The 27,002-nt window shown below is 38.2% G+C and overlaps 1 protein-coding gene across 2 annotated transcripts in view; it reads left to right on the plus strand.

The window, feature by feature from the left end:
* The window catches only part of LOC114657533 (adhesion G-protein coupled receptor G5-like), a 52,119-nt gene extending 38,106 nt beyond the window's left edge, over nt 1-14,013 (plus strand). For both annotated transcript variants that reach the window (XM_051931646.1, XM_051931645.1), the window contains exons 12-14: nt 249-321; nt 9,857-10,143; nt 13,645-14,013. In XM_051931646.1, the coding sequence (XP_051787606.1) occupies nt 249-321; nt 9,857-10,143; nt 13,645-13,781 (497 nt within the window). In that variant the 3' untranslated portion in view covers nt 13,782-14,013. The remainder of the gene's footprint in view (nt 1-248; nt 322-9,856; nt 10,144-13,644) is intronic.
* The last annotated feature ends 12,989 nt before the right edge of the window (nt 14,014-27,002 follow it).

Genomic DNA, 27,002 nt, shown 5'->3' on the forward strand with positions numbered 1-27,002 from the left:
AGATTCACAATGAGCCATTATGTGGTGTTTATGTGTTCAGTTTATTGACACACAGTGTACAGGGCAACAGTGTTGTTAAATGAAAACTATTGCCATAAAGCCTGCTGTTAGATAAGTGTAACTTAAGTTTAACTTCACCTGTTAACCATTGAATTTGAATATTAAGGACTAATTGCAAATGATACAGTATACATAGTGACTTAGGACTGGAATAAGTACCCCTTGTCATCTCATACTCCTTTCTTCAGGTGTTCCTGCCCTGATTGTGCTAACAATTGTTGCAGTTAATAAGAATTTTTATGGCCCCATGCAGAATGACATGTAAGTATTTGCTGTTCAATAAGTAATAACTTAAAAGCTGAATTCAGCCCCATTCCACGCATCTTTTTAAATTTATCTTAGGAGGAAACACTGGCAAGCATCAGTTCACCTAAGGCGACAGTTGGGTTTAAACTTGAGAAGTTTTTATATGTATAGGTGTTTTAAGAAGTAAAAACATCTTCAAATGAATTCTAATATGTATTTGTATAGGCTAATGCTGAAGCTACAGAGATGATATTAGGCACTTTCATTATTTTTGTTACCATTTTTGCTAATTTCTGTAATGTGAAAGACCAATAAGAAGAAGTTTACAATATCTGAGCCAACTTTTTATGAAGGCAAGGTTAAATATTCTGCATTTGATTCTGAAAGAAACTGTCTAACCTGCTGTTTTCACAAGTGAAAGAAGGCTTTTGCGGTTTCATTAATTGAAAATTTAACTGCAGTGCACCAACAGTCTCCATTTTTCAATGAAATCTTGTTTATATTCTTTATGAACTGCACCTCATCTGTGGCTGCTGCCTGCCTTACATTTAATGCTAACAGTGTGATCTTTGGCTCATAGTGACACAGCAATTATTTTTTATTTAAACACTGATTGAAAATGTTAGATACATTTTGGGATTACATTTTATAATCTCTTTTCAGTATGAAAAATCATGACCATTTGGGCTGAGTGGTGGCTCTGAGGCTAAGGATCTGCACTGGTATCCTGAAGGTTGCCGGTTCAAATCCCCGTCACTGCCAAAAGAGATCCTACTCTGCTGGGCCCTTGAGCAAGGCCCTTAACCTTCAATTGCTCCAGGGGTGCTGTACAATGGCTGACCCTGCGCTCTGACCCCAAGGGGTATGCTTAAACTAACAAATTCCTAATACAAGAAATTGTATAAGGCGAAATAAAGAACAACAACATCTTGCTTACTTTTCAGTTAAACTCAGTTTATTTTGGTACAGTGCTCTTCATTGAGTGCATACTCAGATCACCATACGAAGTTTGCAGATAAATGTAATTTCAGAATTTTCAAATTACTAATCATATTAAACCAAAAGACACAAATTTGTTTCAACAATCAGGAAAACAAAGTCGTTTGAAAATAATGCACATAAATAGAGCATAACAATAGCTTTCCACTAACTAATTTTTGAGCTTTGGCTAGTTGTGGAAAACAAAAACAAAAATCCAGTTAGCAGCAACCCAGGAGAAATGAAACCTCTGGGAAGTCCACGGTCACTTAAAACACAAAGTCAGACAGTCACAGTTCTGAAGTCTTTGGCCAACTGGCCGCCAACCCACTACTGGGCATTTTATCAGTGCTGTGCCATCCAGTTTGATCACCAGGTGCTTCCATCCTTTGAGTCCAATACTCCCAGTATCACAGGTGTCTTTTTATGCACAAGAAAACAGCACCAAGTTGTAACAAGTCAAAGTTTTTTTAGGATGATGTAATAATCTAGTCAAATAATAATTTGACTAGAGTCAACAATTTCAATAGACTTATGGCACTTTTTAATTTTGACTGGTGACACAAGGTCATCTTGATTAGGTTTGTGTACTGAAATCTCTAACTACATTGCCGCAGGAGATGGTAGACATTTACTAAAGTAACATCATTAGGGCTTATAAATCTGACTTAAACTACTTCATTTTCAAACAGATAATTTTATAGTGGTATGTCTTACTTGGGAATATACTGCAATATAATAAGACCTCATAGAACAGGCAGCAAAGAACAGACATTTCCATCCATTATCCAACCTGCTATATCCTAACTACAGGATCACGGGGGTCTGCTGGAGCCAATCCCAGCCAACACAGGGCGCAAGGCAGGAAACAAACCCTGGGCAGGGCGCCAGCCCACCACAGGGCACACACACACACACACACAAGGGACAATTTAGAATCACCAATGCACCTAACCTGCATGTATATGGACTGTGGGAGGAAACCCGGAGTACCTGGAGGGAACCCACGCAGACACGGGGAGAACATGCAGACTCCACGCAGGGAGGACCTGGGAAGTGAACCTGGGTCTCCTAACTGCGAGGCAGCAGCGCTACCACTGCGCTACCATGCCACTCATAACAGACATTTTAACTTGAAAAATAGAAGTAATAGTGGCACTTGAATGAGAACGCGTATAAAAAGTAAAATCACATTACAGTGAGAAAGTCAAACTGTTTTATTATGAAGAATGATGTCCTGGGAAGAGCAACGGTCAATCATGCAAATAAGGATGTCACTGTACTCTGTGCATTTGATGGTTCCAGCACTGCTGCTGTTAGGTGTGAAACCTGAGAAATGATCACGTGTAGAGTGTGGCAGATGATGTGTTGGCTTAGAGAAAAAATAATCACCTGGAACAAGTTTATGAAACAAATTCAGATCATCAGTAGTTGCCAAAGTGCCTGTTGTAACCTTTTAATGAACAAACAGCTAGTAAGAGAAAGCAAAGGCAAGAAATACTGCATACAAACTTGCCTCATCACTTTGTAGCAGGAACATTACAATGAATCTAGAAGCAAGAACCAAAATTGTAGTTTCTGAAAATGAAGATACATTATTTTGGACCTTGCTCCTTATGAATCTCTCCTAGAGTGGCTGAGATCAGATGAGGGGTATTCATGATTATCATACTTACCCCCTTAGAACTGGCTGAAATATACTGGAAGGTGAGGAGTGAAAGAGGTTAAAAATAGTGTGCTTCAACAGTATCAGACCAAAGGGTGCCTGGTTTGTAAATATAGTAAGTGAGATCAATGTGGATTATCTCAGGATGTGGGGAAAATACAGGGCAAAGAAAAGTTTCTGGGATCTCAAGATCAGATTATTTAGTCAGGAAATAAAGTTCACTTTGTCCATCCTAAAGAAGATGAATGGACATATTTTCATTTTTAAACCCAATAGAAGATACAAAACCTTTACAGGATAACATCTATCTATCTATCTATCTATCTATCTATCTATCTATCTATCTATCTATCTATCTATCTATCTATCTATCTATCTATCTATCTATCTATCTATCTATCTATCTATTTACACGTTTAGTTTCTATGTAGGTGAACAACTAATTAACATGCAGTTCAGCCATTTGACCACTAGATGGAAGTATTCTTTTATTTTTATCAATTTTCTCTTTTCCTCATAAGCTAAAATCCTCACAATACACTCAGTCTTCACTGTAAGTACAGGTCACCAACACATTGCAAAAAACAAAAATTAGATTAGAAATAAAATGTGCTAACCTTTCTTTTTCCTTCTGCAAACACAGAGACTCATCCTTTCTTCACATCATTCACAAATTACGTTCAAAAACGAAGCTCTTGTCCGATTACCATTCCTTATATTTTCATATAAATATGTCCAATCTGTTACACCCTACAGAAAAATTAAGTACTGTATTACCCTTTACAAAAGATCACATTCAAAATGAATGTTTGCTGCATTCTTTTTTCAAAGTATCTCCCTAGGAGGCTGCTCTCAACCACAGAGATATTTGTTTAGTCCTGAGAGTACAAAATCCAACATGTGACATCACAAATGTTGGTCGTCCCAAGTTACAAACGGTTTTTCTTATTTTATAAAGTATTAGAAAATGATGAGGATTGAGAAATAGTTGTAATGCTGTCCATGGACCTGAATTCATCAGGGCTGTCAATTAGGAATAGGTTGATACTGATACAAGTATTTATGTTTCACTATTTTCAATACTGATACCAAGTATTTTGTAATAATGGCTCTCATTAATTGGTAAAGGTCAATGTATATTCAAATTAACCAATATCACAACACAAAATCTCTATAACAAATTTAATACGGAATACATTTTAATAGACCAAAGTAAAAAGTACAAAAAACAATAAAAGAACTTTTCTGTTTTTTTAAGGATTCAAGTAATTTTAATAAATGTAAAAAAATACAACCATTTTATGAAAGTACTTGAACTGATCTCCTTACAACAGTAACATTTACAAAAAACAAATAACATTCCCACATTTGCACTTTCTATTATATTTTGCACTTCTTGTTTTAAGAATGGTCTTGTCATATTAGCTTTACACTTACTTAAGTTGCATATTTTTATTTAGAAAAAGTAACATTTTGATGTTTTCAGTTTTAATTCTATTTCGCCTCTGGTTTAATGTCTCTCCTCCCTTTGAAAATATTCTTTCTGTAGGAACAGAGGTGACAACCATCTCTAGGTATTTCCTTAACATTTTGCTGATGTTTCTTTTCCATCAACGTTTCCTCAGTTCTTGGAATAATTCTTTCTTCCATGAACCTGCGCATTTCAAGTTATGCATCTATGCTAACTGTACAATTCACATGCAAACCAATTACACGGGTATGAAATTCCTGCCATAGTCTTCTTTTGGATGTAAAAACTACAGCACTATCCCTTTCAGTGCTTTCATCAACTGATCTGTGTGCTATTTCTGAAGCCACTCAATGGGCTGTTGCTGTGCAAGAAACATTAGGTAATGATGAGGTCAATGTTGCAGTATCAGACGTAGCAGTATCAGACGTAGGTTCAGGGATTGTTGAGGAGGCTTGTCCATGGCAAGAGCTCATTTGTATTGTCTACATGTCATTAATAAGACTTGATTATATGATTTCCACATTTCCACTGACAAAAAAATCACAATATTTTTACTTTCTCATAAACAAAATATAGGGAAAGTATTGTAATCGTCCAAAGATTCGATGTCGAGATTTTGAGGAATCTCGATGTTTTAGACCTCCCTGATTTTCTTGTATAAGAAGTATAGGGAAAATATTGCAATTCTCCAAAAATTCCATTTCGAGATTTTGATGAATCTCGATGTTTTAGACTTCCGAGTCCGATAATACCATTTTTGGAATTATGTCTGTGCGTCTGTGTGTGTAAACATTATAACATGAGTACGCTTTGGCTTAAGTCAACCAAATTTTGCATACAAGAATTAGCCACAAAACGTAGATTTCTATCAACTTTTGGGCTATTTTTATTAACCTTTTATTCATGCAGCTGCAGAGTCTGATTTATTCAACTTTACTTTTATGATAATTGTTATATATGTTATTAATTTCATTTGATTTGTTGTTGATGGTTCTTTAATGTACACAATATAAAAATATAATTATTGTCTTGCAGTCTACTCCTCAAATATCCATCTCCATATCTGAGTATACAAGAAAGTCTAGGGGAGTCCACTCCTGATTTTTGAACCAAACCTTTAAAATATGGCAAGCTATTGTGTTACCACTGAGTCCGATAGATGTGTTTGCTTTTTGTAGTAGAGAGAGTAGGGGTATGACTTTTGAAATCGATACATACTGTTCTACTGATATTTTCTTTTTTGCCCCTTCAAATGGTCTCAGGGCATCAATGGCCATACTGATCTGACACCTTTCTTCCACACTTAAGCAGAGTGTGTTTTTCCCAAGAAAACAAAATGCTGTTGTAACTGCTTACTGTTCTGTATCTCTCTAGCATATAGAACACTGAGTTCCATCGGGTTTCATCTACCTGCAGTAGTGATCTGGCAACTGCAATTGGCTTTGTACTTCTTTTAGCTTGTCAGTTGCTCTGATGCTATGGTAGAAGAACCCAACACTGATGCTGAATTTATCTAAGACAGACTGAACACTTGTGTTAGCCTTAATGGAATCCTTGACAACAAGATTCAGCGTATATGAAAAACATGGAATTGATTTCCAAATAGTGGACACCATATTGGCTCCACTGTTTGTAATCACAGCATAGACCAGCGGTTCTCAAACTGTGGGGTGCGCCCTCCTATATGTGGCGTAATGTGGCTATTCATAGGAAAATTTTAAACTTGTAGCGGTGTATCGGCAGCAAAAAATATAGGAATAAATTTTATTAGGGTTTCAAAAAAACGTTAGGGGGGCGCGATTAAAACTGTTATGAAAACTTGGGTCGTAAATACTTAAAGGCTGAGAAACGCTGACATAGATCTTGTTAAATATCCCCCAGTCTTCTGTTATTCTATTGGGAAGCAAAACTATACTGTCTGCTGAGTGCTGTCCTGGCACACAGACTGTTTCAAGAGTGCAAGCCTGTATTTACCATTTCTGATCAAAGTAATGACATGAGACAATCAAGTAGGCCTCTGTTGTTCTTGCCATCCACATATCAGAGTTAAGAACTACACTGTGGTGGTGCAGTGGGTAGCGCTGCTGCCTTGCAGTTGGGAGACCTGGGGACCCGGGTTCACTTCCCGGGTCCTCCCTGCGTGGAGTTTGCATGTTCTTCCTGTGTCTGTGTGGGTTTCCTCTGGGCGCTCCAGTTTCCTCCCACAATCCAAAGACATGCAGGTTAGGTGGATTGGTGATTCTAAATTGGCCCTAGTGTGTGCTGTTTGTGTGTGCCCTGCGGTGGGTTGGCACCCTGCCTGGGATTGGTTCCTGCCTTGTGCCCTGTGTTGGCTGGGATTGGCTCCAGCAGACCCCCGTGACCCTGTGTTCGGATTCAGCGGGTTGGATAATGGATGGATGCAGCTACACTGCTGGCAGATTCTAGAGACATTTTCAATTTTACTTTGACTTACTCATGCTGGTTTGGAATTTCAACAAACATTATAGATTTTCTATTAAGGGTTTTGTACCGAGCATCCAGCACTTTCACAGACTGACAGAAACCAGCATTGTCCACAATTGAAACAGGCCGCAAATCAATGGCAATCATCTCAGCCAGGCTCCTTGCAGTCTCTCAAGTTTTAGGTGAATCTTCTAAAAAGGGCGCAATTAAATGTCTTTAAATATGGAAGGGAAGATTGCGAAATGTAATAGTCATTTAGTTCTGTGGATGTCATGGTGGCATTGCTGCCTTGCAGTAAGGAAATTAGAGTTTGCATCCTGGGTCCTTCCTGCATGGAGTGTGCATGTTCTCTCATGGGTTTCCTCAATGGGGCTTCCTGTTTCATCCCACAGTGCAGATATACTAGTTAGGTGGACTGGTGAGGCTAAATTGGTCCTATTGGGTGTGTGTTCACCTAGTGATGGACTAACACTCTGTCCAGGGATAGGTCCTACCTTTTGCCTCAGGGTTGCTGGGATAGTTTCCAGCTTCCCTACAACCATCCTCAGGATAAAGTGGGTTTAGAAAATGGATAGATAAGTTGATAATTAATTTTCTTTTTATTCTATTACACTTTCTAATACAGTAAAATTTAAATATATCCATTTTCCAAAACCCACTTTTCCAAGGCAGGGTCACAAGGAAGCTAGGGCCTGTCCCAGCAAGCAGTGGGTGTAAACCAAGAACAATCCCTTTGGATTATGGGACGATACCAGAGCATCTGGAGGAAGCCCACAAAGACACAGGGAGAATGTGAAAGCTCCACACAGGGATAGCCCAGGACGTATTGCTTGTGTTGCCACTGTGTTGAGTGTCGCAAACACTGCATTAGGCTTCATTTTTTTCAATTTCTGAAAGGTTACAGCTTTTGGTCAGCCATTGTTGCACACCATGCATCTGCATCTGCACAAGGAGTGCGGGTTTATAGGATTCTGTCTTGCGTCACAGTGAGTCAGTTCATTCATAACGCTGCATCAGTTCATTTCAGTCCATGTGAACAGAAGATGTGGAGGTAAAATTGAGTGTATCTTGGCAAGAAGAATCTTGCCACTGTATCTTACAGAAAAAAATATAACTGATATTTTCTCTTGGTACTTAATACCAAATGAGTACTGTTTGAGTATTGAAGTATTGATTACTGTGGTATTGATCTGCCCATCCTTACTGCCAAGCTTTTAAGACTACAAAACAAACAAAATATTTCTATATTTAGTAGAATAAAGATATTTCAAATGCATTGCTTTGAAAGCCCTGGAACGTCATAAGGGGAGGTTTCTATACAGTAATTTTTGCCTTTGGATAAGTCCATAAAGGGATCATGGGGATCCTGATGATAATGAGGTAGATGCAAGGATTTCAAAAGGTTTCTTTGACCCCTTGACCTTTAAACCTGCTTTTGAGCTCAGAGCAACAGTTAAGTCTTAAGAAACCAAAGTACACTCTTAAACATAATGATTCTCTAATGGCTCTTTATGGTTCTTTACTTGGTTGTGTGGTTCCTTGTAGAACTATTGCTTGACAAATCATCATTTCATTCTGGAAAAGGTTCTTTGCATATGAGGTTGGTTCTTTGTGCTTTGAAAAACTCCCTAATATGTAGAAGAAACCTGAAACCTTTAATGTATTGAAGGCTCTCTGGCATGAAACTATCAGGTTAACAAAACCTGGACTTAGGCTTTTCTCCTGTACATATGCAGCAAGAAACTTTTAAAATCAAGAGGCATTAGTATTTCACAAATCTGTTACCACATGTTCATGATTATTTACTGGAGCCTGTTATGGATCTAGGTTAAACAAAAGCTCCTTTTGGAATCTTCATGTAGATGGTTCCCCTATGGAATCACTCTGAAGAACCACTCTGACACGTTTATTTTTAAGATTGTAGTCAGAATTATCTGCCAGTGACAGACCTTTAGCTAGTGACACCATGTTATAAAAGAAATGGGTAAGCCTGGATAGTGGGAGGGCTGGCTCACTATCTGTGTGGAAAGAGGTCAAGAGAGAAAGAAGAGGTGGTAGGGGGCTTGACATGTGGAAAGCAAGAAAAATTCAGTAACATAACTTCAGTTTGGCTCAGAACTATTACAAGAAGATTACATGTGTTGTGTTTAATTTGGACTTGTTCTGTTCTTCTTCTGTGAAAGCAGAAAGAATGTCCAGGTTCACGTTGGTATTGATGGTGGATACCAATCACATGTACTTCGAAGTTTTCCTGATATTGAATAGAAGTAATCTTTATCCATTCCTTATAAGAGCGATAGACAAACTAGGATTGGAATGCAAAGCTCTTCAGGTGAGAGGCAGCATGATAGATAGATAGATAGATAGATAGATAGATAGATAGATAGATAGATAGATAGATAGATAGATAGATAGATAGATAGATAGATAGATAGATAGATAATACTTTGTTTGTCCCCAAGAGAATTTTACTTTACTAATGTTCAAGAAAAATATAAATTGTTATAAGATACAACAACTCCCCCCCAACCACAAACACTCACAAGAGGTTCAGTCTTGGCTAATGATAATAGAGCTGTTGCCATCCACTATCAGTCTTGCAGATGAAGTAAGATGGATCAGATTTAGGTTAGATCTGCTTAGTTGTTCCACGGGTTTACATTTAAATAAAGCAGGTCACGCTTACTTTATCTACAAATGGAGCATGATGGAAGATGGAACATACTGATGGAAGTTTGTCATTTGTCACTATGCCCTACAGTTCATTTACAAAAATATTGTGATTAAGTGAAATAATGCTATATTATTCTGTTCTATGTAAGATATACTTTTAAAATGTTGATATATAAAATGTCTTGTTGTTCATATATGCTATATTATTCTGTTCTGTGTAAGATATACTGTTAAAATGTTGATACTGTATATAAAATGTCTTGTTGTTCATTTCAGGCTTATGATGAATAAATACAATTGCTTCCTTTCTAATTTAGCTGCTGGATCACAAACCAGTCTGTGCAGTACTCCTCTGTGACTGGATACTATGCACTTGTGTTCATCTTTACCACAGTTGTGTTCATTGCTGTTGTTTACAAGATCCTTCAGATAAAGCTGGCAAGCAATTCTAAAGTCAAACGGGAGTGTAACATCTGCATGTTCATAGCTACTTTTCTGGGATTTACTTGTCTAATAGGGACGACCTGGGGACTGGGTTTTTTCTTAATTGGATCTCAGAATTTGCCAGTCCAGTATTTATTTACAGTCCTAAACTCCTTCCAAGGTAAGTTCTTTATAAGAAAAAAAAATTATGTGAGGATTTAATATATATTTTATAGAGCTTGTATGCAGCGCTCATTAATCAGTTTTCAGTTTAAAATGTAATAGAATAAGAATCAAAGCTAACAAATATCTGCAGTTTCAATATACAGGTACATCACAGATGCAGTATTTCATATTCATGTAGTGGCAGAGCTTAACCTGACATTGGGTGCAAGGAAGACTATAGTCTGGCCTGAGATGCTAAGCCTTGACCAGGCAGGCTAATACAAGCTGAAACAAATGGTGGTGGTGTTCATTTACAAAACTTGTGCAAACATCTTTATTCCAGTTACATGAGTTACAAATGTATGCACTAACACCTCATAAACATTTCCATGATTACAAGTATTTTCACTGCTACCCAGTATGTAACCTTAACTCATATATTAATCTGCCCCTCATATCCCACCGTTTCCTTTCAGAGTGTCTGTCTATCGCACAGTTTGATTCCTTCAATATGTGTTTCTGCTTCAATTCATCACTTTGTGACAGTCCAGGTCAGCTCCACATTCCCTGAATGCTTCCCGGAGCCGCTTGAACCCAGAACTGTTGATAACATATACCCGAGGATGAAATGAGGACACACAGAGTCAGCAAGGGGTTTGGTGCAAGTGGTTAAGTGCTTTTATTTTACAAAAACAAACAGTGTTCAAAACTTCAGTGTTTCCAAAGAGTCAATAAGTAAATAATCTATAAAATAATGTGAAATATGGAAATTAAAATTAATAAATAATCCAATAAAACAAAGTTTGAATCCCAGGCAGATTCTTCCTTCTAAAATAGACACGAGAGCCAATGCCTCTTTTTAAAATCTGCCGGCTTGTCAGTTTATTCCATCAGGACCTTGCAGCATTCGTAGACACTTGCTGACAGATGCAGTCATCCAATTATTATTGGATCGAGTAAATACTGCCAGTCCCCCTGTGTCCGTAGGACTCCCATCCCTCAGCCAGTCCATTGGCATCCAAAGAGAGAAACAGTATAATGGAACTGATCCAACTGTCCTGCATTGCTCAAAAAAAAAAGAGCCCCTTCTCCAGCCCCACACTCAAGTACGGCCTGCTGCTTGCTTTCCTGGGGCATACTCCTGACCACCTGCCTCCGTTCTTCCCAACACAGGCTCTCTTGGTCCTGCCTCTCTTCAGCCTTAATCTCTGTTCCTTCAGTCTCTTTTTTTCCTTGTTCTTGATCCTTTTCTTGTTTAATCTCCTTTTTTGTCTTCCCCAGTTCTGTTATGCAGATTTCCTTTATAGCTCCGAGGTGTAAATCATTATTTTATGTCAGTGATCTTTACCTCCCACTTGTCATCTTTATTTAATCATGCTTTTGGCTATAGATCTACAAAGTCATAATGTTTTTATTTGAAGAGCAGTCTATTACTTAATATGTTACCTAATTTAATGAAGTACAGCATTTTTTTCTATAATATTTAATAGTTTTTGGCCAGATCCCTCAGTAACACATTCTTTATACTTGGACTGGGAAAGTAAGATCAAGTTTCAGTTCACCTACTGGGCACAAGGCTTGTTGCATGCTCTCTCTGACCTCACCCTTTCTCTTAGCTGGCCAGGCATCCACAATAATATTCACCTTTGTTATAGTTATTTTATAACCATTTTCCAAAATATGATAGATTAATGTTGTTCTAATGATAGATAGTGTTGCAAGCTATGCTCTGAGATTTTCAAGGTAAGGGAGATGGAAGATTCAAGATCAGGTTGTTATACCCTTTACACCTAATAATCACTGATTTTATGAACAGTGTTCTCAAAATAGAATATGAGGCCTCACCCTATGCAGCCTGACCCAAACTTACACAGTTAACTCAGTTTCACTCTTGTTGTGCTGAGGCTTGGCACCATGTCTGCTTCACAGGTCAACTTGGGTGACGTTGTGAAGCACGGCAGATAATTGTATGATTACCGGCATGTTGTTATCAAGTCTCCACAATATTCACGGTGATCTTCCCAATATCTGTAGGATGGGGTCTGGTACCTATGCAACCCAAAGCAACCCAAAGCCTCCACCCTGGAGCTCCAAGTAACAGGAAGTGACTTGATGGACAGTTGTAATTATTTGAGTCAGATTTTCACACAACCCTAATCTTAACCATAGTTTAACCTGATAAAGTTTTGGAGGTCTGCTTCTAGACTCGATTGGCTCCAACTGGAGTCAACTCTACCTACTTGAAGTCCTAGGGTGGAGGCTCTGGACCCCAGAGGATGACACATCAGCCTGCATGTTTTATAAATCGCCTTGCTTATGCTCCATTACGTGCCGTCTCACGCATATTTCACCCCTGCTCAGTGGCCAATCAGTTATTTTCATTAACTGATAATGGGTTTCCATTATTGATCAAAGGCTGATGGCATCAGGTGCTCTTCCTGTAACATTGAACAACCCCGCAGGACACTTCATAAGACTAGAGTACAGAGAAATTGCCGTTTTGGCACCTGAAGTATCTAAACTGGCACATATCAAATTCATAGAATGGCATGTTGGTGAAAGGGATGGCAATACAGCCACATGGCTATGGGTTCAATGGTGCTATTGTCAGAAAAATGAAGAAGGACCCAATATGCATAGAGGAGTCTTAGTGTGGCACTGGTGAGAATCTATTTAGGAACAGCAGTCATTTTATTTTTAAAGGCAATAAATCACTGTAACATTATGTGAAGGATGTCAGCATGGCAAATTTACAGAGTTAAGCAAGATTCCTACTTGAATGTGCCAACTAACATCACACACAGTGCCACTTTCTGGCACTATACTAAACCATGACACTAATCACGGCACCTGGCGGTGATTAGCATATGTAAATATGAATTTTACTGTACTCTGTGAATGTGACAATAATGACTCTATAAAAGTTTATATAACGCTCATGTATAAATACTGAATTTGAAAGGGAACTCAGAAAGCCAAAGGATAAAACCAGATGTTCCAAAGTGGAATCACAGGGAAATGAGGCTTAACCCTGCAAGACTGTGCATAACGCAGGAACCAGCGTTGAATGGAGCCCTAATTCACACATATAGCCATATTCATTCAGAGCTACTAATTTGCCTAACCTGTGCACCTGCAGGGTGTGGTAGGAAACTTGGGTACTCAAAGAAAAAAACTGAAAGTATTGGGAGAACATGCAAATTACATCTAGACAATGGCCAGGCCAAACTTCATATTCACAATCTAGGAATTGTGGAGAAGTGAATTAGTTGTTAAATTTCAAAAAAATGTGCAAAAAGTACATCTATTATTGTCAGCAGATGCGTTTTTGCGTGTGGAAAGGGTGGGCATTGGGGAAAGACAATTCAATGGTGGTGCATCAGCAGTCATTATAAAGCATGCTGAATGAGTGAACATTTCAACTTTCTTGGCTCCAATTGAATTTAATTAGGATAAACAATTAAGCCCCCTTCTATTGACTAAATCACTCTGTATCTCTTTTCTGCTTCTTTTTTAGGCTTCTTCTTATTTATATGGATTTGTTGTCAATGGAATAAAGGAGTTACATCATCTGAAGACGTCAAGTTAGAATCAGACACTACTCATGTTTATGCAAATAAACTTCCAGATGGTCAGGTTTCTGATGTTCCTTAAACTTGGAAGGACACACGTCTTCTGTTACTTACATTCCACTTAGCAGTTTGTCTTATTTTCTTTCTCAGGAATTCAGAATGATATATGATATATTATAATATTGTAATATTAATCATTTTAATAGAAACAGCACATTTATTCTTTATACAGTATACCATATGCAGTTACATGGAAAACACTCCCCAAAAGGAACTGAACAGAATAAACTGAATTCATGATTGACACAATTGAAACACACAGCAAGGAAACAAAAACACATACTTGATGCTGCCAAATGTGAAGAATCCCAGCGTTTCTTATGTTAACCCTTAAGAACCTTTACTTTAACAACAACATCTTTCTCATCTTTCAGTCTTCCCTCCTTAGCTTAGAAGGCTCCATCTGAGGCCTTATCCTCCCTGCCATATCTAATAACATAGAGAGAATAGAGAATGAAAGTAACCAGAGGTGGCCTTGGGGGTGTGCGGAGTCTACTGCTGACCAGCCCCACACGGGGCCGGCTACGTCAAACGCTGTCACTGGTATGTGTGGACTATATAAACTTGCAGGCAAATTTAATAAAAATAATATTAACATATACTGGTATTCAGCTAAATTTTTGCAAGATAACACACGGACTTTATCAAAATATAATTGGAGAATATCCGCTTGAGCGGGACACGCAGACCCCTTAGGTGCGGGGCCTGGGGTGGTCGCCCCACTTGCCACCCCCAAATGCCGCTCTTGAAAGTAACACATCATTTTATCATCACAAGCTTTACAAAGTGTTCACTCCAAATTTAGAGTGAAATTTTTCATTTCAGAAGTAAAAGGGATTTAAATCTTTGCCCCTAATCATCCAGTCCCAGCAAAAATAAGCGAAGACTTCAAAGACGGTGTGGTACTAAAGTGGATTCCCTTGTATAGTTTCTCTCCATTGAAGACCATGTCACATTATGTGACATTTTCACTTGTACCCTTCATTTCCGTAATCTTAACAAGATGGAAGCAGTTGGTGGCACGCTCCTTTGAAGCCAGCTGTCTAATGTGACATACACAGAAACTCAGTCCAACTAGTCCGCAACTCGCTCTGAAAAAATCAAAATGGTTTGATATTGTCTTTAGTTGTAGTGGTGGGCTTTAAGTGCATGCAAGCTGACAACCAATGGGTGATCATCTGGAAGTATAATGTATAGCGTATTTCCCCAACGATAAGCCTCCCCACATTATAGGCCGTCCCATTCTATAAGCCTCAGAAAATGCTCATTTATGTTTTAAAACTCTACGATAAGCTGCCCCATGTTATTAGCCGCGGCATTAATGAATTTACCAATATGAAGTATCCATCCATCCATCCTCTTCCGCTTATTCGAGGTCGGGTCGCGGGGGCAGCAGCTTGAGCAGAGATGCCCAGATTTCCCTCTCCCCGGCCACTTCTTCTAGCACTTCCGGGAGAATCCCGAGGCATTCCCAGGCCAGCCAGGAGACATAGTCCCTCCAGCGTGTCCTGGGTCTTCCCCGGGGCCTCCTCCCGGTTGGACGTGCCCGGAACACTTCACCAGGGAGGCGTCCAGGAGGCATCCTGATCAGATGCCCGAGCCACCTCATCTGACTCCTCTCAATCTGAAGTAAAAACATCTAATTTGGCACGCCCCTGTAGGCCGTTGCAACTCTATAGTGACATTATAGTTGAGCGTGAACAATTAAATTGATAAAAATTTGCACTTATCATGCCACAATGCAAATCCTATACTGCAGAATTTAAGCTCCAGGTCATTGCTTTTGCGAAAGAAAACAGCAATCGTGCAGCTGGACGCCACTTTGAAGTAGATGAAAAACAAGTGAGAAATTGGCAGAAAGATGAGGAAGCTTTGCACGCACTTCCGCCGTAGGTGTGCAAGGCGTACAAGGGAAGCAAAATGACCAAACTTAGAGAAGCGACTTAAAGAATGGATTCTCGCGCAGTGTGAGGACAATCGGATAGTTTCAACAATAGCCATCAAAATGAAGGCACGAGGAATGGCGACTGAAATGTTTTTAGATAGGCTACCCCATTTAAGCAAGTCGCACCCAGTAAGCAGGTTTGTAAAATGAATGTATAAGCCGCGGCTTATCGTTGGAGAAATGCGGTATAGTGCTGTCACGAGGAATAAGGAACTTTCCTGTTTTGTTCTTCACAAACAGAAGAGAAGCTCATCTGTCTAATGTCTCATGCTTTACATATCACAACACAATGAACGAAGGAAAAAAAAAGATTGTGGCTGAACTAGTGTAGCTGTAGCTATTAACCCTTAACTGTAATGGCTCCGTCAGGCAGCACAGTATTGACTTTTAGAATACAGAAGAGCAGAGCTGTGCAGGAAAGTCGGTACATGCTCTTGTAATTTGACATACCCAGCGATTTCCAGTTATTTAAACTGACATGGTCCAGTGACAAGATTAGCAACTGCAGTTCAGCATATCCCACAACTAAAAGTCACGTAAGGTGACATCAGTTTAACTGGCCACAGTCAAAGTTTTGGGGTATTATTCACATGACACCTGCCATACACAATAAACCCTTTAACAATTATAACAGGTGCAGCAGGCGGATCGAGCAACACAGTGGGTTGTATGTCCATTACTGTATCTCTGAAACTTGAGAAAGATTGAACGCCATCTTAATATTTTAATTTATTTAACAATGTATAATGTGGAACTAATCCTAAAATTATCGTTATTTTAGAAAAAACAAACAATCTATTTGTTATAATAAAAATCTATTTTAATCTATGTTTGTATATAAAATAATTAGCAAATTCTGTATAACTTTGCCGGCTATCTGGCCATCTCATATCCCATTTATTATTTTGATGTTTATTTGTGTTTCTTTCTTTTTTTTCTTTGTTTATTTTGTCTCTCAAGATTTCAGCAATACGACAGAAATGTTTATTCAGTCTTTGGGGCAGTTGGCTATGAAAAATTAACCTTAGTGTAATAATAAACATTGTTTATGTACAGTATATGTTTTGTGTATAAATGTATATTTTCCAAGTGGATTCAGATTCTAACATTTATATCACATTTGGATTAAAGGTTACAAAGTTTAACTTCATTAACATGTTCATTTTCTTTATTTATGTGATACCATTTTTAAATATTTTTTAAATCTGTAATTATGCACTGATGATATAATGGACGTGATCCTAAACTTTTTAGTATGAGTTGGCTTGTTTTTCACCAGGTTTGGATGTTTTGGTTTTGATTCGTGGTTTGGCTTGATGTTACAGTTTTAACCCTTTTTTGTCTCTCGCTGTGTTTTTGTTTGTGCTATCATCTCCTGGTATTTTTAAAGTGCTCATAATAACCCTCTGGCAATCTATTGTGTCCTTACCACTTGTTTTTGGTTATGGGAGAAAAGAGGAGCTATGTTTTCCAATAACAGGATTTCATTCCCCAGTCTCCAGTGTAAAGAGCCTGTTGTGAGGATTGGAGATTACAACTGACTCCTATTGTAAAGTTTCCTAATGTAAGAAGAAAACAGAGGCACTTGTGATCTTCCCAGAACATTTCCAGCACCTAAAACGATCCCACACATCAACTACAATTGTCTGACTTTCCACATCATCAGGTAGAAATTGCAACAGGTGAGATTTAGATTACAATCAGTAACAACGGACTTACTGAAGTTCTTTGAATTCAGGGGAGTTGCATTTTAAGGTGGTTGAGCTGCTTTGGGATTCCTGATAGTCATATAGTGATCACCTTTGGCCGAGGTGGTAGACTCTTTCAGATTATTGACAAGAAGCTCACCACATCTTTGGTAGAGTTAGTGGTAGAGATGGAATGAGATCAATGAGATTACCTCTGATATCTTTATCATCTGCTAAAATACTGCTTTAAAGGATTTAAATATTGAGCCTTGCAGCCACCAGCTGTTATGGAAAATTGAATGTCTATGAACTGCCAAATTAAAACAGTAAAATATAAGTTAAGAACTGAATGTCTTTAAAGAGATAGCAGACAAGCTCTAATAACAAAAATATGGAGATAATACCCTCTGCACAACTCAAACTGCACACTGCATGTCCGGTAGCAGCATTGAGTACTGAGGAGCCAGCTATTTACTGGTTGACACAAGGTCAGCAAATAACTGAAAAAAAAAATACTTTTCTACATACAGACCTGCTCTTTCCACATCCAGGACTCTGTGCTTCTTTGAAACCGAAACATCAGACTGTTGGCTTCTTTTCCACAAAGTGGAAGGAGCACATGTAAGCATCCTTGGTGGTTTTTCAAATTAAATTTCACCCAGCACTGGGTGAAAATCAAGATACAGAGAAATGTCTAATGAATTATGCACTCCTGATATTGATCATCTTTCTTTTTATCGTATTACTGTGGCAACCATTAAGGGAGCAAGTACTACTAGACTCTTTATCTCTTTCCTGGTGTTGTGATGTGGGAGTTCCAAAAGCACAGACGTCCCAAAATATTTTCAAAAATTGCTCTCTAGGGTGGGCATTACCATCCAAACCTCAACTAGTACAAAGGGCCCTAGAAGAATCTTTAAAAAATAAAGATTTATTTTAACCAAAGGCTTTGTAGTGCAAGAAGCTTCTAAGAGCACAAAAGGAACTGACTAAGAAGGCAAGGTAACCTACACAAACACAGCCCCAATACAGAATCCCAAGGTAAAGTCGAAAAACGCAGCACAGGTTCAAAAATCCAGGAAATCACAAAAGCAATAAGGCACAGCAAAACACAAGTAAACACTCCACTCTCTGGGGCATTTGAAGTGAACCATCAGGAACTACGGAGGTCCATCCAATGTATGGGGTGGAGGGCAGCTCCAGGCTAAGATTGGCAGGTGGCCCTGCCTCTTGGGGGACCACCCACAAGAGACATGGGACATAACAAAGGCATATTTCACTTCCAAACAATCCTAAAGAATCATACACATAACAAACAAAAGAAACAATAATATAAATAAATGGCACATAAATGTACAAAACAGACAAGAAACACGACCCTAACCAGGAGAGAAATGCTAGCTGAAACATGACAGCTGTTATGTGCTATGGGGCTTTGACTGGGAAAACTTTGAACTGTAAATTTAAATGCATGATTAAAAAAAAAGAATAGGCAGGCCTTATTTTAACATGAATGATGAACTTCAAGCCCCATAATTAAAATGGAAAGTTCAGGTTGCACATGTGCATACACATCCAAAGGTACAGAGAACACTGCAGGGCCAACTGGCGAGGCCTCTCAACCAGAAAAACACATCCAACACAAAAACAATTTAACATGCTACAAGAAACAAGATATTCATATATTAGTAAATTCCAAAAAATGGTTATAAAGGTCAAGTTGAGGGTTGCTATTAAACATTTTAATAATAAAATAAATTGTTGAGAGAAGTGTATTACTTATTTTGCACAACATCTTAATGCAGAAGCACTGTAACACTGAGCCCACCAGGTGAGGATGCAGGTGGGTACTTTGTTGGTGAAGCTACTGAATTCACGCTTTTTGATCATACCTGCATGTTGCCTTGTATTGCTGCATATGCATTGTGTTTGTGCTGTCCTTTTTTATTCTGTAATTAAATCAGGCTCCAAGCATGAATTATAGTGTGCTTGGGATTACAGTTGTCTCACTTGAGAACAGCTGCTGTCCTTTTTCTTTTTAGAAAGATCCCATCACAGTAGCTTTATTTTTATACTAAAGACATCATAATATTTCAAATTATTAAGATGAAATAGAGAACCGTGGAAAGAATCTTGTTTGTGTGCATTGTTTTGTCAGCTTTATGAACCCTACTATGATACTTAAAGTATCTTATTTCATTTTTTTTCAGCCAATATTTGTTGCTGACTGTCATCTAGAATCATCTCCATGATAGATGTTTGTTTAAAACAGCATTTTTTAAAATGCAAAATTCTCAATTTTATGAAATATTACATACCGTATATACTTGCGTTTAAGTTCTCCCGTGGATAAGTTGGGGCTTGATCTTACCATATAATTTCCGGTATTTTGTAATGTCGGTTGTATAAGTCGAATGCGGAAAACTTATGCTATTGGTCCAAGAGATTATGATATGCTAACGCCCACCTGAGACAGTAACCATGGAGCACACTGCCTTTTTTTTTTATTTATTATGTCTATGTGACGACACAGTAATACCCGAACTATTCCGAAGTGATGTTTGCACTAATTTGTGTTTTTTGTATCTCACACTCTCATACACCTTATCGTAAAACCATCCCTTATCTACGATGGAGCGTTCGATCAGAAGAAAATATGAAGCTGGATTTAAATTAAAAGTTGTTGAAGTGGCAAAAGAAATTGGTAACTGCGCTGCTGCAACAAAAGTCGATGTGTCTGAGATTGCAGGAAGCAAGAAGATCCATCCATCCATCCATCCATTTTCCAACCCGCTGAATCTGAACACAGGGTCACGGGGGTCTGCTGGAGCCAATCCCAGCCAACACAGGGCACAAGGCAGGAACCAATCCCGGGCAGGGTGCCAACCCACCGCAGGCAAGAAGATGTAAAAAAAAAACCCAAATAAATAAAGTGTCGTATTTTTGAAGGTATATAAGTCATATAAGTCGGGGTCTGATTTTATGATCAATTTTCTGGGTTTCAAGTATATACGGTAATTGTAACACTTCAAGGAAATCATCTGTTGAACTGAAACATTTTTGTAAAGTCTTTTAGGATGAAATTCACTGTTACAGAATCTATATAAAGAGTAGTCAACAACAGTGAAGCATAAAGGACAACCCCTGTGCTCCTTTCAGTATGAGAGACAAGCTGTTAGTTATTGCAATGTGGAAGCTCTGAACTTGTCTGGGAAGAAAATGTAGATTGTAAGATTACATAAATTTGAAAGTGAAATAATTTGTTCAGTAGCACATTATTTCCTGGTGTCTTCATTTTAGAGTGCTCAGCATACCATTAGATTGAACATCAAACATTATGTTATAAATTCAGCTGTTCTAGATTTGTTTGTTAACTTTTGACTTTATACAGTGTTTCCCCGAAAGTTAGACAGGGTCTTGTATTAGTGTTTCCTCCAAAAGATGCACTAGGTCTTATTTTCAGAGGATATCTCATATTTATTTATGTACAACAATATACATTTATCCAAATACAGTCATGTCATCTTCTTCAGGAATATCATCATAACTCTCCACATTCAACCCTGAATTTCAGCCTGAATTTCTTGCTACTCCAGCCACTTTTAGGATCCTCCAGGATCGATGTGCGTGCTTCAATGTTTGATAAATGGTTCAATGTGGTGAAGCAAAATGCAGATAAATGTATTCATGTTGCTTTGATATTCAAGCGTTGCATATTCCCCAAAGTAATGACATGATATATTTTTAAAGTCTCACATACCATCTTCTGTGCCGTCTTTTTTTTTTTTTTTGCACCTTCACAATACCATCAGAATGTATGGTGGCCTATTTGAGCCACAGAGAAAAAAAAAATAAGGACATAATGAAAATGACTATTTTGTGATTAAAGTAAAAATGTCCACTTTAACCTTGGAATGTCCTCTTTAACCTCGTAGTTTACTTTATAATTAAAATAGACTGTCGTAAATGTCATCTTAAAATTGACCCAGTTGTTAAATCGCTACATGCTTCTGGGGCTTCCTCCTGACCTGACAGCAGCAGCAAGCAGCATCGCTATCAGAACACATTAAATGTATAATATTCCATCTCTCTGCACATTTAGAATTCTTAGATTTATACTTGATATCACTTTCATGATGAAATACATTAAAATATGTATGTTACATTTTACAGATAAATTGTTAACTTTGTTTAAATAATGAATACTGTTAATAGTTACATATATGGGGTGGCACGGTGGCAGAGCGGTAGCGCTGCAGTCTCGCAGGGAGTCACGTCCCTTGTGATCCCTGCCTGGAGTTTGCATGTTTTCCTGGTGGGTTTCCACAGTGTGCTCAGTTTTCCTTCCAAAGATATGAAGGTTTGGGGATTTGGTGAAGCTACAATGATGTTAGTGTATGTGTGTGCTTGTGCTCACCTTGCGATGAGCTGATGTGCCCCATCCAGGGATTTTGTTTCTGTCTTACGCCGATGCTTGCTGGAATGGGCGCATCCCCAAATTGATGGATGTAATCATTAAACATCCTTTTCAGGGATATTGTGGCAAGGTGTCCTTGGATTTGGGCACATGTGTCGCATCCCGTGAAGTATAAACCTGGCCTTAGATGCCTTACTTTTCAGCTGACAATCTTGACTAGGGCTTATTTTTAGGGTAGGGCTTATATTACAGAGCAGCCTGAAAATCATGCTAGGGCTTATTTTCAGAGTAGGTCTTATTTTTGGGGAAACACGGTAGCAAGAAGACCGTGATTTTCTTCCTTTTAGCATGAAAGTCTTCACTACTACCGCCTGGTTTATCCTTCTCTTGAAACCTCTCTCTTGGAGTCCTTGTCACTTTCAGGTTCAATAGTGAAGTGTTTTTCACAAATATCTGTTACTTTTTATAGCCCATGTTAGACCCTGTAGGGCATAGTTGACTTACCAGACTTCCAGTGAATCCTGTGTGGCCTTCTTGGAATATGAGCTGCTATTTCCTTCCTGAGGAGATAAAGACAGAAGATAATAGTTTCTGAGACACCTAAAGCTCTTCATCCCTACACAGTGCTCTTCCAAGTGCTAGCAGCAGCTCTAACATGAAAACACACAACACTCCATCACATTTGGTCAACTAAATGTTATCGAGTAATGTAAACTACATGTGTTTAGAATATTTGGGAATTTGGAATACTTGACAATTATCTATAGAAACGATTGGGGACAATAGCTATGAGACAGCAGCAACTTTGATCATGGCTCTGCTGAATCAAAGCAACAAACATGTGCAAAAGTATAAAATGTGCAGAAAATGAGCATAGCCATGAAATTTACTGCTGCTTTAGTTCACACTTTCTGCTAATGGGAGCATATAAGAAGAAAAGAAGACGTCATCACCCTAGACCAAATTTATAGTGTACAATTAAATTAGCATGAAACAGGGGTAGTCATTAGAGAGAAAAAAAGTGAAAACACTGGGATAATAAGCAAAGTCCATGCAGGATGTGCTTAAAGTTCAAGATGTGACACAGCATGCAAAATAAATGAGTGGCAGCAAAGAGTGTATCGCAATGAGAACAGGACTAAATGAATTATACCAAATATCACCAGATGCTGGAATCCCCTTTAGCTTCTTTGGCATTCCTGCTCCCTTTTCTTACTATCATTTTCTGGAATGAGAGGAGTAGAAAAACAAAACATGATGCCAACAGTATGTAAATATACATTTAAGCATCATTAGTGCAAATCCCCACGCTCTCTGAAACAAAGACGCAAAGTACAACATGATAGCTGCTACTGGGCCACAGCATTAGGATGTCAGAAATGAAGTTGGTGACTTCAGATTTTGAAATATAAATTACCTAGTCTTACTCCTAAGAATCAAAATCACACATTCTGCTTCGGTCTGGACCTCAGAACTAGAAAAGCTGATAGAAAATACATCATTGGCTACTATTTTAAAACTTTATAGGATCATGAGATCATTGAAATGTGTATTTCAAAGACAGAAACCCTTCTGCAGTGTTTATTTTTAACAGTCCATCAAGACTTAATGGTAAATGATATAGTAAGATTAAAACATATCCTTAAAGAACAAAGAACAAAATACTTTTCTTTATATTTCTTCCAAACTAAGCCCATGGCTGTCCACATCCCCCTGCCTCTTATATGAAATTTCTACATAGTCCAAACTAATAAAATAACGCAGTGCCATGTTATGCCTCACATTGTTCTGGTAAACGGAGAGTACGTTTTTATTTTCTGTGTGTTGTAGTTTTTGGGTAGCTTTCTACATCTTTTGCAATAAGGAGTATTTAAAAGCAGTAAACCAAGAGGACTCAACAAAAGACTCCAGAAATCCGAGACTTCTACTTTTTCTGAGGATCCAGAGATACAAGCAAAGATGCATCTACTGTGAAGCTGAAGCTTCAGGAGCCCCTCATGTACAGGGGGTACTGGCAATGCATTCATGTGTTAGTAAAATTTGCAAAAGGAAGACATTTTAACCACCAGCCTGAGGCCACTGTCTCTTTCTACTCCAACTTTTCCTCCATCACTCTTACCCTCATATGTTGGTAAACTCCGTCTTATCCCCTACAAAGTCTCGAATGGTTCTCTCACATCAAAGGAAATACATCAACATTTCCAATAATGACTGTACCTAATACCTTATGTTTTGAATGCTACAGTATGTTCTTCTGCTTTGAGTATTGAGGGTTCGGCAACAGACCATGGGCATGGCTGGCAATCCTGCTATAGGGAAGGTGGGATCTGGGAGGTGGTAGGGCCCATGCATTTGGCTCAAAGCCACACACAGGCATGTTATTCCTAGCCAAACTGGTAAAGGAATGGCTTCCAGAAAAAATCGTGCTGCCTAACTCACACATGCTGAATAGTAATGAACAGGGCAAAGCAAATTTTGTTATGTTTATGGGAAGACAAAAGACATGGCAGCTGCATGTAAGAAAGGTATTGCTGTATAACAATGATATGTGGTTGACACAAAACTTCATACTGTATATTTATCAATATATCAATATGCGTAGTAAAAAAGTACTTGATTATATAATCATGTAGCTCAATAAAGTATAGTGCCAATTTTGAAATGCATTTCATTTGCACTTGTGTATAGTATGCTCTTTATTATGAGACATCTACACACATTGAACTATACTTTTCAGATACAGCACACCATGGTTTAAGTCCTTTGGTACTTGGACGTTAGTTATATACAGGGGTCCTTGTAACACTCTGATAAGACTCTCCACCACCCAGGTATTTCTATGGCCACAGCATAAAGGGCCTCATATGACTGACTCCATCAGATTTTTATACCCATAATTTCATCCATTCCACCCACTGTCTTTGTTTTTTCATCAATAGTTTTGATAGCAGAGTTAACTCAGAAGTGATACCTTTAATTATTGTGCATGCAAGAACTGTGTAGCTAGTAAGGCAGAAAAAGAGACAATTTCTTTGTTTTATGCAGTCAGCCTGGGAACCAAATCAGTGTAAGTACAAAATTAGTACAATCTGGCAAAAAAGTTTTCTTTTTCTTTTTTTCTTTTTAATGTGCAGCATTTGTTCAGATATTGCTTCACATTTGCACATGTATAAGTTGCAATGTAAAGGACTAATGTCCAACTCAGCATTTCTGTGTCTGATGCTGCCAGGACAGGGTGTAGCTCAGTAAGTCCTTCTGATGGGGCACATAAACAAGGAACCTAAAGTCTCATGGGAGTGACTCTTTGAGCCGAAGACCTGCACCTACCCTTCATTCCTTGGTTAAGAGTCCTGCCTTCAATTCAAAAAGTTACTCTCATGAGAGTTTGGGTTTCCTGCTTATATATGTGCTGACAATTCTGGAAGTATCTGTTTAACAATATTTTAGCAAAAAATGCATTTTGTTCTGCACATTTTGAAAAAGTAACTCGATAACAAGTATGTGGATTATACAACACCAGTAACGGTGCACTGCACGTTACACTTAAGTTGAGGATTCATAGTTTTCATCCTCTTTCTCTGTAAGTTTAACATTTGTTTGCTCAGAGGTTGATGTGCTTACTGCTTCCTGAGCAGCTCGTCTTTTCTCCAGTCTAGCGGCCTGCTTCTTCTCTTTTTTCGCGTTAAAACTGATTAAGTCAGTGTTTGTGTTGCAATTTCTTAGTACACTTTCTTTAATTTTTCACTTAAGCTGGCACTTAAGTCTTCAATCTGCCTCAAGAATGATTTAAGATATGAAGAGGTAGGGGAAGTGAAGGCGAAGGTGGTAGGAATGAGAACAGCGCCCTTATGCATGCACCGCACGGCCGCCCTGCTAGCCACTGTTGAGAGTTGATTCTACAATAAAATAAAACAAAAAGAGGAATAACCTTGGAGGTCAATCATCACCCTGAAAGCGGGTAGTAGATGTCACGTAGTATATGTGTACCAAATTTCAGGTCAATAGGTCAAACAATTTGCGAACTACAGGTCATTTAAAATCCTGGCCAGACAAATGAACAGCAATGGTAGCGTATTATATATAAAGATGAGTAACATTAGTTACATTTTTTTTTCCATGAATGTCTTTCATATTCTTTGGTGTTGTGCAGCACTGGCCACCATTCAGTTCTTTTATGTCATCAGCCTCTTTCTATTTGTTCTGCTTTAAAAAACAAGATTACAATTTTTTCTTGTCCACCAGTACAAAATACATGGGGTAAGTAACATATTAAAAAATTTCATTTTTAAGTGCAGTACTCCTTTAAGTATCTATTTGTTTCTTATCTTTTTTTTGAGGTTTGGACATTGACGACACTTTTACAGGTCCTTTTAGCATTTAAATATTTTTACTTTTCTTCCTAATCTTTTTTCTCTTTCTTGTTTCCAATTATAGGTTCTATTGTTATTTTAACGCCACACCTTATCCCTCCTTTCCTTCACTTGTTTTCAACCAGGCCTTCTGAGCCGAGTACCCTGAAACTCATTAGTTAATTTAAGACTGAACGTTAAGCTAAATAATATGCTCCAATTAGTAATTTGGTTTGTTTGAGTTAAGATCTCTAGGTTTGATATGTGTCTAAACCTTATTGTGTAAATCATTGTATGCTGCTTAGCAGTCACTATGTCTTCATTCAATCATTATCCAAACCTGTGTATTCCAATTTGTGTGGTCATAAACATAAACATCTCAGAATTATCAGATACAAGACAGGAAACAACAGTCAAGGGAGTCCATAGCAGGACACACTCAAGTGCATCTCCACACTCACTGTTTAACTTAATTGGCTCCTCTTTAGGATGTCCAAATAAACTAGGATTTCAATGCAAAGCTGTATAGTTTTGAATTTGCAATTGACATAATAAACGTTCTCTTCAATGATCTTAATTGCTATTATGAAATATACCACGAGTTCTAAGTTCTCTGCTTGTTAGTGTTGCTGATTTTTCAAGTTTAAACCATTGGTAACACTGTACTGCTTGTAGACTTTGAAAACAAAGCAAAGCAAAGCACTTACTAAGACCTTTATGAAACCTTTGCTGTGGATCGGCACCAAAAAAAGAAGACCTTGGCAACCTTGGCAACAAAGGTAACTTACAAAAGGGAGTTTTAAGTTGGCTAATAGCCTTGAGACAAAGAGTGACAATCATATTG

This window comes from Erpetoichthys calabaricus, chromosome 9 (genome assembly GCF_900747795.2).
Source record: "Erpetoichthys calabaricus chromosome 9, fErpCal1.3, whole genome shotgun sequence".
Classification (NCBI taxonomy): Eukaryota; Metazoa; Chordata; class Cladistia; order Polypteriformes; family Polypteridae; genus Erpetoichthys; species Erpetoichthys calabaricus.